The following is a 17,814-nucleotide window of genomic DNA, read 5'->3' on the forward strand; positions in this document are numbered from 1 at the left end:
CGATTATCAGCTACACGCCTCACAATAAATCAGTTGCTGGGGACACTCTGCTAATTACCCACTGTTGTGACAGAAAATTAAAGTCATATTACGGACAACAAAGCCAGTATTACTGTCAGAGAAAATTACAGGCATTTTACAGAAATACAAACCAGTATTACTGCGAGAAAAAATTAAAGACACACAATAATACAGTGACGCATATTACAACCACATACAAGCCAGTATTACTGTAAGTATATTACGTGAAATATTACGGACATATCTATTAACAACATGCCACCCAAAAAAAAGGACGCGTCAAGTAGGACAAAAGACACAGACAATCAAATCTTATATAAGCAACATCTCCTGGAAGAACGGTCAGCTCAGCAAGTAAACATCAACAAAAGAAAGGCTGAAAGACAAACAAAAATACGAGCAAATACATCGATTGAAGAAAAAGAAAATGACCGTCAGAAAAACGCTAAAAGAGAAAGACTCAGAAGAGCAAACCTTAGAAATAGTTGGCATTTACTTGCCAGAACCAGTATTCAGCCACTGTCAGTTATATGTTGCATTATCAAGAGTTAGAAGTTTTACAGATGTTGCTGTCAAGGTTGTAGATGATGAACAAGGCAAACTGTTGCCAAACTCAGACAGAATATTTACAAGAAATGTTGTCTATAATGAAATTGTATAGAAAAATTTTGTGAGGTAAAAAAATAGAAAATTTTACCTAAATATCTTCTTCAGATATTGTGTCTTACAGATTGTTATACAGTTTTACACTAAGACAATATTAATTATACTTACTGTGTTGTCATATACGTTTCTATTTTATTTTTGTTATTATTTTACTTTAGGCTTCTTACAAAAATATTTTTGTTAAAAAAAGCAGAATGAGGTCTAGGTCCCTTGCCATTTAATTTTGACTGTTCCTAATAATGTTTATGCACTACTGTTCTAGCGCCCGTTATTGTAACGGGCTTAATGTCTAGTATATATATCATCATCTTTAATAAAACCCCTGTGTGCGTCCAGGTGTCCGTGTGTGTGTGTCTTCTGGTTAAGTGCGCATGCGCTGGGCCACACAGCACCTGTTCAGTCTCTTCCTGTGCATTCCCTGTGTATGCAGAGAGAGATACACACAGGTGCATGCGCACGAGAGACAGACACGCAGGCCCACCCGAGAGACACACTCGCACGCATGTATACATACATAGTATCTCACAAAAGTGAGTACACCTCTCACATTTTTGTAAATATTTTATTATATCTTTTCATGGGACAACACTGAAGATATGACACTTTGATACAATGTAAAGTAGTCCGTGAACAGCTTGTATAACAGTGTAAATTTGCTGTCCCCTCAAAATAACTCAACACACAGCCATTAATGGCTAAACCACTGGCAACAAAAGAAAGTACACCCCTTGGTGAAAAATGTCTGGATTGTGCCCAAATTGTCAATATTTTGTGTGGTCACCATTATTTTCCAGCACTGCCTTAACTCTCTTGGGCATCGAGTTCACTAGCGCTTCACAGATTGCCACTGGAATCCTTTTCTACTCCTCAATGACGACATCACGGATCTGGTGGATGTTAGAGACCTTGCGCTCCTCCACCTTCCATTTGTGGAAGCCCCACAGATGCTCAATAGGGTTTATGTCTGGAGACATGCTTGGGCAGTCCAGCACTTTTACCATCAGTTTCTTTAGCCAGGCATTGGTCATCTTGGAGGTGTGTTTGGGGTCGTTATCATGTTGGAATACTGCCCTGCGCCCCAGTTTCCGAAGGGAGTGGATCATGCTCTGCTTCAGTATGTCACAGTACATGTTAGCATTCATGGTTTCCTCAATGAACTTTGACTCCCCAGTGCCGGCAGCACCAAACCATAACACTCCCACCACCATGCTTGACTGTAGGCAAGACACACTTGTCTTTGTACACCTGACCTGGTTGTCGCCACACACGCTTGACACCATCTGAACCAAATAAGTTTATCTTGGTCTCATCAGAGCACAGGACATGGTTCCAGTAATCCATGTCCTTAGTCTGCTTGTCTTCAGCAAACTGTTTGCAGGCTTTCTTGTGCATCATCTTTAGAAGAGACTTCCTTTAGGGACGACAGCCATGCACACCAATTTGATGGAGTGTGCGGCAAATGGTCTGAGCACTGACAGGCTGACCTCCCACCCCTTCAACCTCTGCTGCAATGCCGGCAGCACTCATACGTCTATTTTCAAAAGACAACCTCTGGATATGACGCTGAGTACATGCACTCAACTCCTGTTAAACTGCTGTATGGTCTTGGCCACCGTGCTACAGCTCAGTTTCAGGGTGTTGGCAATCTTCTTATAGCCTAGGCCATCTTTTTGTAGAGCAACATTTCTTTTTTTCAGATCCTCAGAGAGTTCTTTGCCAAGAGGTGTCATGTTGAACTTCCAATGACCAGTATGAGAGAGTGTGAGAGCGATAACACTAAATTTGATACATCTGCTCCCCATTCACACCTGAGACCTTGTAACACTAATGAGTCACATAACACCGGAGAGGGAAAATGGCAAATTGGGCACAATTTGGACATTTTTCACTTAGGGGTGTAGTCACTTTTGTTGCCCATTGTTTAGACAGGCTGTGTGTTGAGTTATTTATATAATGTGTGTGTGTATGTCTGTTATATAAAAAAAAAAATCTTGGGATGAGACATGATCTTTTGAAGAGACACACTTCCTGTACTCTCTTTGTGCCAAAAGATTTATCCACGCCCGGGGCCAGAAAAAGATAAAGTAGAACGTCGTAAAGAATTCAAAAACCTTGGCACGATACACATGCAGAGCAGATTATAGATAATGGAAGTAGGAAATTTCGAAAGTCTCAAAAAATGACAGTAAAGATTGCATTAGCACGAACAAACAGAAAATATTACTCTGTGAAATAACGGAACAGCAAAAAGGGATCAAATAGTGTTTGAGGATGTCTGGGGGAGAAGAGAGACAAGGCAGTAAGACAAAAGGACAGCTGCTATACAGGCTTATTTACCCATTTACCTTTATTTATTTACTTACTTCCTACAGTCACAAGTAGAGTGCAGAGCTTCCAAGGTACATATACAAAGTACAGCGATGGCAAAAGTGCATTTTTGATCCGATGTAGAACCATCGTCATGATTTGAGTTTATTACACCGGCTGTTACAGACTGGAATGAAATGTATGTTTTTATTCTAAGATAGTAAAAATACGAGCAGCTAACTTCTCAAAATGGACTTGTCCGGGATCGAACCCGTAAAGCTTTGATTACCAGTCAACAGTTGATACTGTTGTGCCACTCAAGTTGTCGTCGCAAATGCGTGTCAATGTCGCACCCTAACATGGCTTCTTTTTCTGCAGTTATATTTTTGAATGGAAGCGCATTTGTTCTGTTATATTTGTACCTTTGTGAAAGTGTTTATTTGATATTTGGAATTCAAGCTTCACACATTATACACTTCATGTCTACATTTTGTAATTATTACTAAAACATGAAAAACTTTTCTTTTTTAACGATGTGTTTACATAGATCGTTGTAGACACGGAACACACATGACATGTGTTACAAATAACGATGTAGAATTTATAAAAGGAGTGATTTTGCTTGACTTCTCACTCTATGCAACTCTAAGCAACTGACACGCAGGTAAACAGACTTGAGCTGAGAAAACTGTGCGGGGTGGGGGGAGATATGATAAAAGGCTGCTTGCTGTTTGCTGCTTATTGACATATTTAAAGGATAAAAGATGCTGATGGAGAGGTGCAAAGCATTTTAAGGTGGAAAGGATCTACGAGTTTTTTCGTAGGCTCTGGTAATTCTAGTGTTAAATGAAGGGGCAAGGAATTCAGTTTTATTCTACCATGAATAATTGATATTTCATGCCCGGAGTTCACCACATGGTGAGGGGGATTGGGGGTGGTGTTCTCTCTAAAGAAGAATGACATAATTGGAGCTCAGGTTTTTGCTGTTCTGAGCATACCAGACTACTAGTACAAACAATTTGTAAAGCTCACACATTGTGTTCTTGACAGCCATCCACACAACAGTGAGATCATCTGTATAGAGGAACTGATATAAATAAGTTCCTCTAATTTGGAGGAGAGGTATGAATAAAATGTTTTTTCTCTAGCAAATGCTAATTAACCCTTCATTTTGTGACAAGAGTAACAGAAAGTAAAACTGTGATAGGGCACAATTATAATTAGAGGATGAAAAAGAGTGGCAGTAGCAAGCAGCTTAACCAGTGAAGCAAAAGAGTGAGAAATAAAAATGTAACCATGTCTTGATTGAGAATGATGGGGAGGGTAAAATAAGAACGTTTATTTAGCAAAATTAGTCCTCAAATGGTATGAATTGATCAGGTTTAAATCAGGTACAAATTTGCAAAACAACAGTCTTAAATTTACAAATTAATATTACTAGCCAATCCGCGGCGTACCATACGCCGCATAATCGGGCCGGTTTTTTAATGATTTTTATGCACAGGGAGAAAATTAACATTTGACAAATCGGTAATGTAATAAATCAGCAAGAAAAGCAACATTGTAACAATGCACGGAACATACGAACACAAAATCGTCCGTGACTGAAAACTGGCCGACCGCCATCCCTCATGTGCCCACCTCCAAGTCGTCACTTGAGTCGTTGTCGTCTTTGCACGGTCTAGATGCACCTGTGACTCACGTAGACTTTGCGTGTTCCTGCAGGAGCATCTAAGAAGATGCATGTTTGTCGCGGACGCGAATTGCTGTATGTAGCGTGTAAAACAGTTTGCTATGTTGCACGCGGTTGTGCGCCATAACCGAAAACTCGGTTTTTAAAGACTGCTTACTTCATTGTGTTTTAACCTCAGCTCTGCGAGTTGTCGTCGTATCCAATGGTCTTGGAGTTGGTGGGCGTGGCTCCTTCCTGCGTGCCATAGGTGTCTTACTTGTCAGCGGCTTAGTGAATCCACGCCCCTTCCAGCGTGCTTTTCATGGCCTTAGTGAATTACTGTATATATATATATAGATTATGACAGCACAAAAATAAATGTATGCTTTTTATAAGATTGGCTGGTTTATTTGAGCCCTCTAGGTGTTTAAGTAGTTAAAGTGTGTTAAGAAGGAAAAAATAGAAGCCTTGCGACACTTGTACATAAATGTAAGTGTTATTGTACTTTATATGGCAGCATCCTTTATATGAAGTAATTTTAAAATCATTTTAAACCTGTATATTACAAAACTAAATATCTACCTTACCTATTACACACTATCCACATACATATACAGAAAATGTATACAATATATAAAATACATAAATCTTTATAACCACCTCACACTTTTGTAAAGCATTAGGAGTATTTAATGCAAGCTTTTAACACTTTGTTTCCTAACTGTTTTTAGGAGATTAATCGAAAAGTGTACAAGGGAATGCTAGACCTTTTGAAGTGCACAGTTTCCAGTCTGGAGCAGTCCTACACCAATGCTGGCCTTGGTGGGATGGCCAGTGTATTCAACCTGCTAGAAATTGCCTGTACTCATTACTACACCAAAGGTAGGAAAAAACGTATCTATAGTGAGTACATTTGTAGTTATTCAAAATATCTTCTTACTGGTGTGACTAGAAGTTTCATTTAATCTTGTGATAATGTCTTCAACAATAAGTCCAGTTATGTGTGTGAATTATTAATAGGTGGAAACTATAAGTGTGAGGCTTTCCTTCCTAAGGTGTCATTTCTTTTGGTTCTACTTACTTTCTAATCTCTCTCATATTTCTTTCCTTTTATCTCCTCCTCACACTCACCTAACTTCTTCAAGAGCCAGAAAAACGCAAGCGGAGCCCTGTGGAAGGAGGTGGTAACAGTCCAGGCAGTAAGGACAGTTTAACACCCAGGGGGGAGACTATCAGGCCTTCAGGCCATCAGCTGGTACCCAAGATCCAGCTTCCACCTTCAGCTGGTCCCCCCATGGGAAAGGGAATTCGAGTATTTGATACAAGAAGCCTCAACGAAGAGAACTTTATAGCATCTATCGGTGTGTACTTCAAAGCATGTATTAATAGGAACACACATGAGGCTTGATCACCTTATATCCATTTCAGTTTTCCAAATTGCACAAGCAGACAGGAGCACACCAGCACCAAAATCACAAGTGTTAAGGTTCTGTCTCAACAATGATAATGTATGAGCTTTTCAGTTACATGTAGAGTCACAGGATTGATCTTGGGCCTTCTGTTTTTTGGTTGCGTAAACACAAAAGAGCATCTGAAGTGTTAGATTTGTTTATAATCTCTTTTTCTCTTTTTCCCCTTGACACTGCAGTTTTGTAAAACCAATAATGCTTGCCTCACCTACATTGCTGGCCATGTTGCATCTGAGACACAAATGTAGTGAAATTATCCTGACAATAAGAAGATTCAAAGCTGTAATCTCAGTCCTCCTTTTCAGTCTGCCTTTTAATGCATAATATAGGTAGGCAGTGAGCTGTTTAGGAACAGCCTCCTTTACTTAATGCTGTAGGAGGTTATGCAATTGAGATATTTTGCCCAGTCCAGTTTATTCATAAATACAGTATGCTATATGGTGCTGCATTCTGTTTTTTTACCAGGCCGTACTATATACAAAAACAGTGAAAAAACCGAACTATATATTTTGGAATTCACTAAGGATAATGCAATTCTGCAGTTGGATAACATGACAAGAGATATTCTAGAGAGCATTATTTTATCTGCCAGAACATAAGCAATTTTCAGATCCTGAATGCAATAGTTCACCCAAAATGTTGAACCAAGAACACTTAATTATTACATGCATTACACCACAGAGGGATGTGGTTTTGAGTGATCTATGAAATACAACATATAAACAAGTCAGTCTCTATTATGAGGTTGCAGAGGATTGCTTTGGCCAGCAAGTCTTTATTTATTTGAGCTAGAATATACTAAGGAAAAACATGACAATATTATATGCTGACAAACACAATGATTTACAGTGAAGACATATGTCCTCTGGAGCCATTACATGTTATCATGAAATGTCCCAGAACCTTTCTGTCATTGTGATTGTTAATTTAGATAAACAATAAAAATTAGAAAAAAATGTCACAAAGCTGCAACGTAAATTTTGTTCAACAGGGTTAATAATTTGACATAATCTAGCACTAAACTTATGATGAAGTACACACTTCTGTATTACAAATGCATTACTACAACAAAGGAAATTTCTTTGTAAGTGAACAGAGGTCTCTGAATTGCCAGTAGGCCTAAAGTGTGATTTGGTTGTATAGGGTGGTCCAGATCTAATTATGCAATTTTCATTACGCTATAACTTATTAAGTTTATTACATAGAAAATCACCTGAAAAATCCCGGACCATCGAGAAGTGTGTGAACTGACGACATGAAGAATCGTCTTCATGCCGAACTGGAATCGTCCCCGCATAAATCAAAGTCATCCAGACGATCTGGATCTGCATAATTAGATCTGGACCACCCTATGCAGTACAATATTGTTCAAAATGATTTATCTACAACTATTATATAAATTAGGTACTTAGTGTCAATATCTGCATGCTTACCCTATACCCCAATACATAAGAAAGCAAAATTTTTCTATGGGATAAACTAATGTTTAATTTTATTGACTGGGTCAGAGATATGGGGAAGGACAGTCTTATGCTGTGCACAGAGCTCTGGGTTTTCATTAGTTGAACATTTGAACATTCTGAAAACCATTGGATTGCACTTGATGAAAAAGAAGATTCTTTACAATAAAAGTGAAGGATTATATTCACCCACAGACACAAGAAAACTATAAAATTTTAATTTTGGGTGCACTATTATATGTATTCATGCTTTTATTTATGTAGTAATGTTCTTATTTGAAGAAATATACACATGGCTATTGGTTGATTAAGAATTTTTCTTTAGAGAATAGACTTCTTATTGGAACTTTTCCAGAATGTTCAAAATTTTGATAGCTGTGTCTCAAATTGCATGTACAATAGTAACTCTGAATTTCGCGCAGTGATGGTGTGCTCTAGTCTGCATTTTGCAACATCTAGCCTTTTTTGCCTCCGCAGCCTGCATGTTCAAAACTTGTACATCTTTTAATGTATTTATTTTTTGTTGTTATTAATTGAAATCAGTGGTGGATTTTGCTTATTTCTCTTGAGTTTAATTATAATATTTAGGGAGACCCTTGTGTGCTTAGCGGAGTTTTTGTGTTTTTTAAGTCCATATACAGTGGGTACGGAAAGTATTCAGACCCCCTTCAATTTTTCACTCTTTGTTATATTGCAGCCATTTGCTAAAATCATTTAAATTAATTTTTTTCCTCATTAATGTACACACAGCACCCCATATTGACAGACAAAAAAAAGAATTTTTGAAATTGTTGCAGATTTATTAAAAAAGAAAAACTGAAATATCACATCGTCCTAAGTATTCAGACCCTTTGCTCAGTATTCAGTAGAAGCACCCTTTTGAGCTAATACAGCCATGAGTCTTCTTGGGAAAGATGCAACAAGTTTTTCTCACCTGGATTTGGGGATCCTTTGCCATTCCTCCTTGCAGATCCTCTCCAGTTCTGTCAGGTTGGATGGTAAACGTTGGTGGACAGCCATTTTTAGGTCTCTCCAGAGATGCTCAATTGGGTTTAAGTCATAGCTCTGGCTGGGCCATTCAAGAACAGTCACAGAGTTGTTGTGAAGCCACTCCTTCGTTATTTTAGCTGTGTGCTTAGGGTCATTGTCTTTTTGGAAGGTAAACCTGAGGTCCTTAGCACTTTTTTTGTCCAGGATATCCCTGACCTTGGCCGCATTCATGTTTCCCTCGATTGCAACCAGTCGTCCTGTCCCTGCAGCTGAAAAACACCCCCACAGCATGATGCTGCCACCGCCATGCTTCACTGTGGGGACTATATTGGACAAGTGATGAGCAGTACCTGGTAGTCTCCACAAATACCGCTTATAATTAAGGCCAAAAGTTCTATCTTGGTCTCGTCAGACCAGAGAATCTTATTTCTCACCATCTCAGAGTCCTTCAGGTGTCTTTTAGCAAACTCCTTGTGGGCTGTCATGTGTCTTGCCTCTCCTCAGTGTGTGGAGACAACCAGGCACTGCTCATTACTTGTCCAATACAGTCCCCACAGTGAAGCATGGCGGTGGCAGCATCATGCTGTGGGGGTGTTTTTCAGCTGCAGGGACAGGACGACTGGTTGCAATCGAGGGAAAGATGAATGCGGCCAAGGTCAGGGATATCCTGGACAAAAACCTTCTCCAGAGTGCTAAGGACCTCAGACTGGGCCGAAGGTTTACCTTCCAACAAGACAATGACCCTAAGCACACAGCTAAAATAACGAAGAAATGGCTTCACAACAACTCTGTGACTGTTCTTGAATGGCCCAGCCAGAGCCCTGACTTAAACCCAATTGAGCATCTCTGGAGAGACCTAAAAATGGCTGTCCACCAACGTTTACCATCCAACCTGACAGAACTGGAGAGGATCTGCAAGGAGGAATGGCAGAGGATCCCCAAATCCAGGTGTGAAAAACTTGTTGCATCTTTCCCAAGAAGACTCATGGCTGTATTAGCTCAAAAGGGTGCTTCTACTAAATACTGAGCAAAGGGTCTGAATACTCAGGACCATGTGATATTTCAGTTTTTCTTTTTTAATAAATCTGCAACAATTTCAAAAATTCTTTTTTTTGTCTGTCAATATGGGGTGCTGTGTGTACATTAATGAGGAAAAAATTAATTTAAATGATTTTAGCAAATGGCTGAAATATAACTTAGAGTGAAAAATTGAAGGGGGTCTGAATACTTTCCGTACCCACTGTATGATATACTTATGTTTTCAGAAAATTGTTGAAAAAACCAAGTTTAGCAGTATTATTTTTAAAGAGCTAAATGAAACTGATCTCCTATGCCTGTAGTTTAAACTGAGTTCATGATGGTTCAAGTGGTTGTCACCCTTGTGCTTTCTTGTACACTGTCAAGATAAATGTGTGGTTCAGCGATAATTCATTAACACTAGAATTACCAGAGCCTACAAGAAAACTCATAAATCTGACCCACCTTAAATCCATTTTCACCTCTCCGTCAGCGTCTTTTGTCCTGTAAATGTGTTGATAACAGCAAGCAGCCTGCTATCCCATCCCCCCACCCACCGCCGCAGTTCAATTTGCAAAGACGTTTCTCAGTGCTCAGTGTTTATCTTCAAGTGAAGTGCTGGAACTTTATAGAGTAAAAAAAGTACATTGTCATTTGGAATACATACAGTGGTGCTTGAAAGTTTGGGAACCCTGTAGAATTTTCTATATTTCTGCATAAATATGACCTAAAACATCATCAGATTTTCACTCAAATCATAAAAGTAGATAAAGAGAAACCAGTTAAACAAATGAGACAAAAATATTATACTTGGTCATTTATTTATTAAGGAAAATGATCAAATATTACATATTTGTGAGTGGCAAAAGTATGTGAACCTTTTCTTTCAGTATCTGGTGTGACTCCCCTTTGCACCAATAACTGCAACTAAACGTTTCCAGTAACTTTTGATCATTCCTGCACACCGGCATGGATGAATTTTAGCCCATTCTTCCGTACTGAACAGCTTCAACTCTGGGATGTTGGTGGGTTTTCGCACATTAACTGCTCACTTCAGGTCTTTCCTCAACATGTCGATTGGATTAAGGTCAGGACTTTGGCTTGGCCATTCACAAACATTAAATTTATTCTTCTTTAACCATTCTTTGGTAGAGCGACTTGTGTGCTTAGGGTCGTTGTCTTGCTGCATGACCCACCTTCTCTTGAGATTCAGTTCATGGACAGATGTCCTGACATTTTCCTTTAGAATTCTCTGATATAATTCAGAATTCATTGTTCCATCAATGAAGGCAAGCCATCCTGGCCCAGATGCAGCAAAACAGGCCCAAACCATGATACTACCACCACCATGTTTCACAGATGGGATAAGGTTCTTATGCTGGAATGCAGTGTTTTCCTTTCTTCAAACATAACGCTTTTCATTTAAACCAAAAAGTTCTATTTTGGTCTCACTTATCCGCAAAACATTCTTCGAATAGCCTTCTGGTTTGTCCACGTGATCTTTAGCAAACTGCAGACGAGCAGTAATTTTTTTTTGGAGAGCAGTGGCTTTCTCCTTGCAACCCTGCCATTCACACCATTGTTGTTCAGTGTTTTCCTGATGGTGGATTCATGAACATGAACATTAGCCAATGTGAGAGAGGCCTTCAGTTGCTTAGAAGTTACCCTAGGGTCCTTTGTGACCTCGCCGACTATTACGCCTTGCTCTTGAAGTGATCTTTGTTGGTCGACCACTCCTGAGGAGGTTAACAATGGTCTTGAATTTCCTCCATTTGTACACAGTCTATCTGACTGTAGATTGGTGGTGTCCAAACTCTTTAGAAATGGTTTTGTAACCTTTTCCAGACTGATGAACATCAACAACTCTTTTTCTGAGGTCCTCAGAAATCTCCTTTGTTCATGCCATGATACACTTCCACAAACGTGTTGTGAAGAGCAGACTTTGATAGATCCCTGTTCTTTAAATAACACAGGGTGCCCACTCACACCTGATTGTCATCCCATTGGTTGAAAATACCTGACTCTAATTTCACCTTCAAACTAACCACTAATCCTAGAGGTTCACATACTTTTGCCACTCACAAATATGTAATATTCGATCATTTTCCTCAATAAATAAATGACCAAGTATAATATTTTTGTCTCATTTATTTAACTGGTTTCTCTTTATCTACTTTTAGGACTTGAGTGAAAATCTGATGATGCTTTAGGTACATATTTATTCAGAAATATAGAAAATTCTAAAGGGTTCACAAAATTTCAAGCACCACTGTACATTTCATGTGTGTTCATTGTCATCAACAATCTATTTAAAAACATTGTTAGTACAGAAACGTTTTTCATGTTTTAGTAATGATTGAAAAAATGTAGACATGAAATGTATAATGTGTGAAGCCTGAATACAAATATGAAATAAACACTTTCAAAAAGGTACAACTATAACAAAACAAGTGCGCTTTTATTCAAGAATATAACCAAAGAAAAAAGAAAGCAGGTTACGGTAGGCGGTTGATACAACAGCTTGCATGGTGTAATGCTAAGAACTGCTTCCTTCCAATCAAGAGGTCGCGGTTTCGATATCAGCTGCTTCCCAAATTTACCATTTTGAGTATTGAGCAGCTCTTACTGTTTATATCATACAATAAGAACATACATTTGATTTGCGTCTGTAAATTTATAGTTAAAGTTAGCGGGGTTTTTTCAGTTTTATTCTCTTACGTTACGAACACCCCCCTCCACCCCAGATCTGACGCCGTTTTCATATAAAGAGGAGGTATAACAAACAAACTTGTTTTGCTACACCCCCTCTTTATTTGGAAACCATGTCAGACCTTGTTCATGAACGAGACTGGGAAAACTGTGGATGTGAGTGGGGTGTGTGATTGAGAATGACTGTGGATGTCAATTTTTTTATTCAGTTATATTCTTGAGTGCTCCTGCTCACGCTGAATTAGTATGCACCTTCTGATCCATGATGTCAAAGAAGCACTGACAAAAAAGAGAGACTTAGGTATATATGACATGTGGAATAATTCATTTTATGACCTGTATTGTACATTTCGGAAAACATTGTTGCACTAATGCAACATTATATTCATTTGCATACTTTAATTTGTTTGTTTTTTTTTTCCGATCTTAGCCAGTGTTGTATCCACATGTGCTGCATGTTGGTATTTCTTTTGAACTCCAGGAGATGCAGAGGACAGGATAGTACTGAGATGTCAGTTCCGCGCTATATACAATCATCAGATTCAAATGTTAACAGTTCCCACACACACCCAAGAACCGTCTTTACGACGTGTATAAGGTGTGAAGCTTGAAGTCCATATATCAAATAAACACTTTCATAAAAACTACAAGTATAACAAAGCAAGTGCGCTTTTATTCAAAAATATAACCGAAGAAAAAAGAAAGCAGGTTATGGTAGGCGATTGATGCGACAGCTTGCGTATTGCAATGCTAAGAACTGCAGCCTCCTAATCAAGAGCTTCTGGGTTCAATGCTGGCAGCTTCTCAATTTTACTGTTTTGAGTAGAGAGAGCTGCTCTCATTTTTAATATTATACAATAAAAACATACATTTGATTTGTGTCTGTAACAGCCGCTGTAAATTTATAGTGCTTGTCTGGCTTTTTTCATAAGTAAAATATAAATGCCTCTTATGTTCAGACCATCACAAAACATAATCACAAGCAGGAGTTTGCACGACACGCTGGCAAGCTGTATAAGCGATGCTGTTTCTTTGAAGGACAGGTGATTGGCAGGATGATGCTGGAATTCGTCCTGTATCGAAACGGTGACATCTTTCGCCTTTAAGCCTGGTGCAGCTGGGTTGTTCTTCTATGTGAGTGGACGGTTCTTGCGGGGAGGGCTTCTGTTCTCTTTCTCCGATCTGTGTTCACCTCTGTTATAGCACATCTTTATTTGAAAACAGCAGTGTCAGATCAGGGTGAGCATGAACGCAACCGAGAGAATAAAACTGAATAAAAAAAATACTAAACTTTACAAGTACCATACATTTACACTGTCTTGTCACAGACTCAAGTCAAATGTATGCTTTTATTGTATAATAGTAAGAATAAGAACAGCTCACTACTCAAAAAATTAATTTTGGGAGACGTTAAGACTTGAACCAATGGCTTCCTGAATAGGAGTTGGCAGCTCTAACCGCTGTACTACCAAAGAAGTTAGGATGACAAGCAACACTAACCTGATTTCTTTTTCTTCAGTTATAGTCTTGGGGGGAGAAAAAAAGTGCATTAGTTCTGTTATACTTGTATCCTTTGTGAAAGTGACTATTTGATATTTGGACTTCAGTCTTCAGACAATATACACTTCATGTATACATGTTATTGTTAGTAATAAGACATGAAAAAAGTTTGTCTTTTAGGTATGTGTTCAACATTTCCTGTCCTCTTGCTCTTACACAGATCTTTGTTGACACGGAATACACGTGAAATGCATGTGTTCCGAATAACAACATATTTTTTTAGCCTAGGTACCTGACTCACTGATAAACAAGGCTTCAGTTGGGAGATGTTTTTGCAGGTATAGCAGACTGTTTGCTGCTTGGGATTATCAACACATTTACAAGACAAAAGAGCTGAATGGAAACATGCGAGTGGATTTAAAGTGGGCCAGATTTACGAGTTTTCTTGTAAACTTTGGTAATTCTATCGTTAAACAGCAGGCATACTGTCTAACATATTGCAGTTTATTTTTTTCTTTGTTGGTGTGGGCACTTCCAGGAATAACACCAGATGCTTTGTAAACAGTTTGTTTAACAATAATATCTTCTGGGTTTTGTGATCATTTGGTTGCTCCTGGCTGCTTTTTTTCACAGTTTTGCTTGTTTCAGACCTCCCTGCTAGTTCTTGATTCCTATACAGTTGTCTTGTGACATTTCACTGTCTATGGAGGCACTGTGTCTGGCCATTTTGCATTGGTGAATATTTACTGCACGGAGACCACTGTAGACATGTGCTCTTGAGTAACCTCCTGCTGAACAGCTTTCTACTTCTTGGTTGGCCATCATGGAACTATAATTTTGTTAAGCAGCTGTTTACCAAGCATTTGGCAGTTTTGCCATGATGCTCAAGTCTTTCTTTTTGGCTTGTCATTTACATTTTTTTCGTATTTTACGTCCTCCATTTCTGCCTCTTCGACCAGCTCTTTGACTTTCTTTCTGTCTTTCTCTCCTCGCTTGCAATGCATCTTGGGTAGAATTGTGGAACACGCACCAGGATAACAGAAAGCAAAAAGCTATGGAAAAACAGAGTAAGACATTTGCAACGAAACAAGATCGAGGTCTTTCATAACTGCCAACTCTGACCCCACCCTTACACCCTCCCCTTTCCAGTACCTTTTGAAGTCCGTCTTTCCTCTTCTTTTGCCCCATTCCTGGCTCTCCTTCACCTCTCCCACACCTTAGCATGCTGGTCACTGAGTGAGTTGAGCAAATATACCTATTCAATAGCAGAATTTGGCAGAAACAAAAATGTATAAATAGGCACACAATATCAATTTGGTGGCTAAAAGTTTTCCAAACTTTAATTTTAAATTAATTTAAATTTTGTTACTGTAAATTCTTGTATAGGGCAGCGCTCTATTCAGTCACTGGCAAACAGCATTGTTCTTAAGGAGCTTAGTTGTAGTAAAGAATATAGACTCCCAGTAAGAGGCCCTATTTGATAAGTCGTAAACTGGATTTAGGATTTAAGATACTAAGGGAGGACTGTTATTGTTGAGGAGGATGTGTGTGCACTCAGTCCAGAGTGCAGTTATTATCTCATCCCTCCTCTTGACAGTTATACAGCATAGTATAGGTTAAGGTAGTGAGTGCAGCAGTTCAATACAAAGATAAATTTCAGGGAGGCGCAGTACCACCCCTGTCCTCCACCCTACCCTACATGGGTTGGCAGCTATGGACTTATCTAGCCAGCAACAGTTTAATCCTTGGCATCTTGTTAAATTCACAGGTTGCTCTCACACACAGCTGAACCCATTGCTCTTTCTATCTCTGCCATTCCCTCTCACTTGCTCACCCAGTCGCTAGCATAGCACCCTCTCTGGGTCACAAAATACTAAAGCAATGGCTGTATGCACAGACACGTTACCCTGGCCTCTATTGAAAAATATGCAAAATTTCAGGGTGAGGAAAAGTGTTGCCTAAAGACAAGACCATCCTGTACACAAAAATCCATACGTGCTTCACCTAAACGTAACTTCTGGAATGAATACTGATTTTTAAATATTTTAGTATACCTTTACTTGTTCTATATTAACACTATTTTCCAAATAGCCTACAAACTGAGATCATTGGCACTGATCCCCAAGCAAAGTTTAGATTGATTTTAATCAAAAAAATAATAAAACTGGTGGTTTATGCCCCAGCCTATGTTTTGCCAGAATAGCTCTGTTTTCCTTTTACTGAAAAATAAATTTTTTGAAGGGATTTCCAGGGTGGCCTGTTTGTGGATGCGGTGTTTATACAGCTGCAGATCCTTTGTTTTGGGGTTTCTTCTTGGGTGATTCAAGCTTTACGGCCAATCATGTAGTGATAATGGTGAAAGTGTTTAGCAAACTGTTACTAACAAGGAGCACTAATAATACCACAGATTTCTCCCCTTCACAAACTACTGTATTCCTGGAGCCAATTCATTTGATTATCAGAGAGCATCTAACCTGGGGGCCTTTTGCTGTTGTACTCTTTCACTTTTACTTTGGGTATTTAAGCTGTTAAACTGAATGGCTGCTAAATACACATGCAACTATACAAACAATTAAATCAAAACATTGTCAATGTGTGAAGCCTAAATTGACTTTAGGGTGCCATTCAGAGGAGGCTTTGCAGTTGTTTCAAATCATACCCTCAATGAATAGTGCAATCTCTGTCTTGGCGAGCCAGACATCCAGTCCTAACTTGTGGCTCCTGGGTAGCTAGCTGCTAGTCCTATGAATTGCTCTAGTTGTTCTAGTTCTGTTATTCTCCTCTTACTTAGGTTTGTTTTCCAGGATCTGAAGGAGTCAAGCAATTATTTGATCTGGGAGACACAGATGAGAAGAAATCCCAGATAAGCGCCGATAGTGGACTGAGCATTACATCAGGGTCCCAAGTGAGTGTGTTTGATGCAGCCCAGGGAACAATGACGTGTTGTATACCAGTCTCATCTGTTTGCATGATGATTTGCATCTGAAGCATGTAATTTAGTCTACAGAAGCTGAATGTTTTTGCTGAAGTCCTGTGATTTTAGTTTTGACAGTGTAATTGAAAAATTGTATTTGATGAAAGCATATATTAGCGATACAGATTATAAGCACTTTTTTATGAAACATTGTAAATGTCCTTTTTTGTAATACTTTAAGGATTAAAGATGCACACAATTTATGTTAATTTTCAGTGTCTCAATAACAGCATTTTTAATATGTAATGGTTTAGACAATTTTGTGAATGTGACTGAAGTTTTATTGTTAAAAGCTAAAGAGCTACAACAATTGGTGTAAAAAGAATGGCCTCAACCTTTTCTCTGCTTATTAGAAATAGACTGTAGTTTAACACCACTTTATTCAGCTCCCGTTTTGTTCATGATGTAGATTTTAAATCAATGTATAAAAATACATACTAAAAAAGTCACATTATTTTTTTGTTTCTCTCTGCATCTAAGTACCAAAAATTAAGAACAGAGAATAAGTTCAAGTTTTTCATGTGCTCAGTAAGGAAACATGTTTCCCTGTACAGTACAATGAAATTCTATCTTTGCTGTCCACACCAAATGACAAAACCAACGTATAAAGATAAACATAAATATTAAGTAGCAGATAGATAATAAGTAACAGAGGCAGCATAAATTATAAAAACAGAATAGAAGTATAAAGTGTAATTGTGCAGTTAGGTGTGTGATGGACAAGTCAAATACAGTTGTGTGAGGTAGATAGAATGAGGTGGCCCATGGTTATAAACTCCAGCCAGTTATTCAGGAGTCTAATGGCCTTGGGAAAGAAAGAGTTCTTTAGCCTGGAAGTCCTGCATTTCATACTTCTATACCTCCTGCCTGAGGGTAGGTCTCAACAGTTCGTGTTGGGGGTGGGTGGGGTCAGTTCGTGTTGGGGGTGGGTGGTGTCCCTGAGGATCGAAGCAGTTCTCCTGTGGACTCTGCAGCTGTAGATGCTCTGCAGAGAGGGCAGCGGGGTCCTGGTCATCTTCTCAGCAGTCT

The 17,814-nt window shown here is 38.8% G+C and overlaps 1 protein-coding gene across 28 annotated transcripts in view; it reads left to right on the plus strand.

Annotated features, from left to right (window-relative positions):
- Positions 1–17,814, plus strand: part of madd (MAP-kinase activating death domain) — a 252,051-nt gene that overhangs the window by 182,144 nt on the left and 52,093 nt on the right. For 26 of the 28 annotated variants that reach the window (XM_039753998.1, XM_039753924.1, XM_039753975.1 and 23 more), the window contains 4 exons: positions 5,398–5,548; positions 5,812–6,027; positions 14,825–14,878; positions 16,616–16,716. In XM_039753998.1, coding sequence (XP_039609932.1) covers positions 5,398–5,548; positions 5,812–6,027; positions 14,825–14,878; positions 16,616–16,716 — 522 coding nt within the window. The remainder of the gene's footprint in view (positions 1–5,397; positions 5,549–5,811; positions 6,028–14,824; positions 14,879–16,615; positions 16,717–17,814) is intronic. The other 2 variants (XM_039754006.1, XM_039754081.1) reach the window with 2 other exon arrangements.

Source organism: Polypterus senegalus, chromosome 1 (assembly GCF_016835505.1).
Source record: "Polypterus senegalus isolate Bchr_013 chromosome 1, ASM1683550v1, whole genome shotgun sequence".
Classification (NCBI taxonomy): Eukaryota; Metazoa; Chordata; class Cladistia; order Polypteriformes; family Polypteridae; genus Polypterus; species Polypterus senegalus.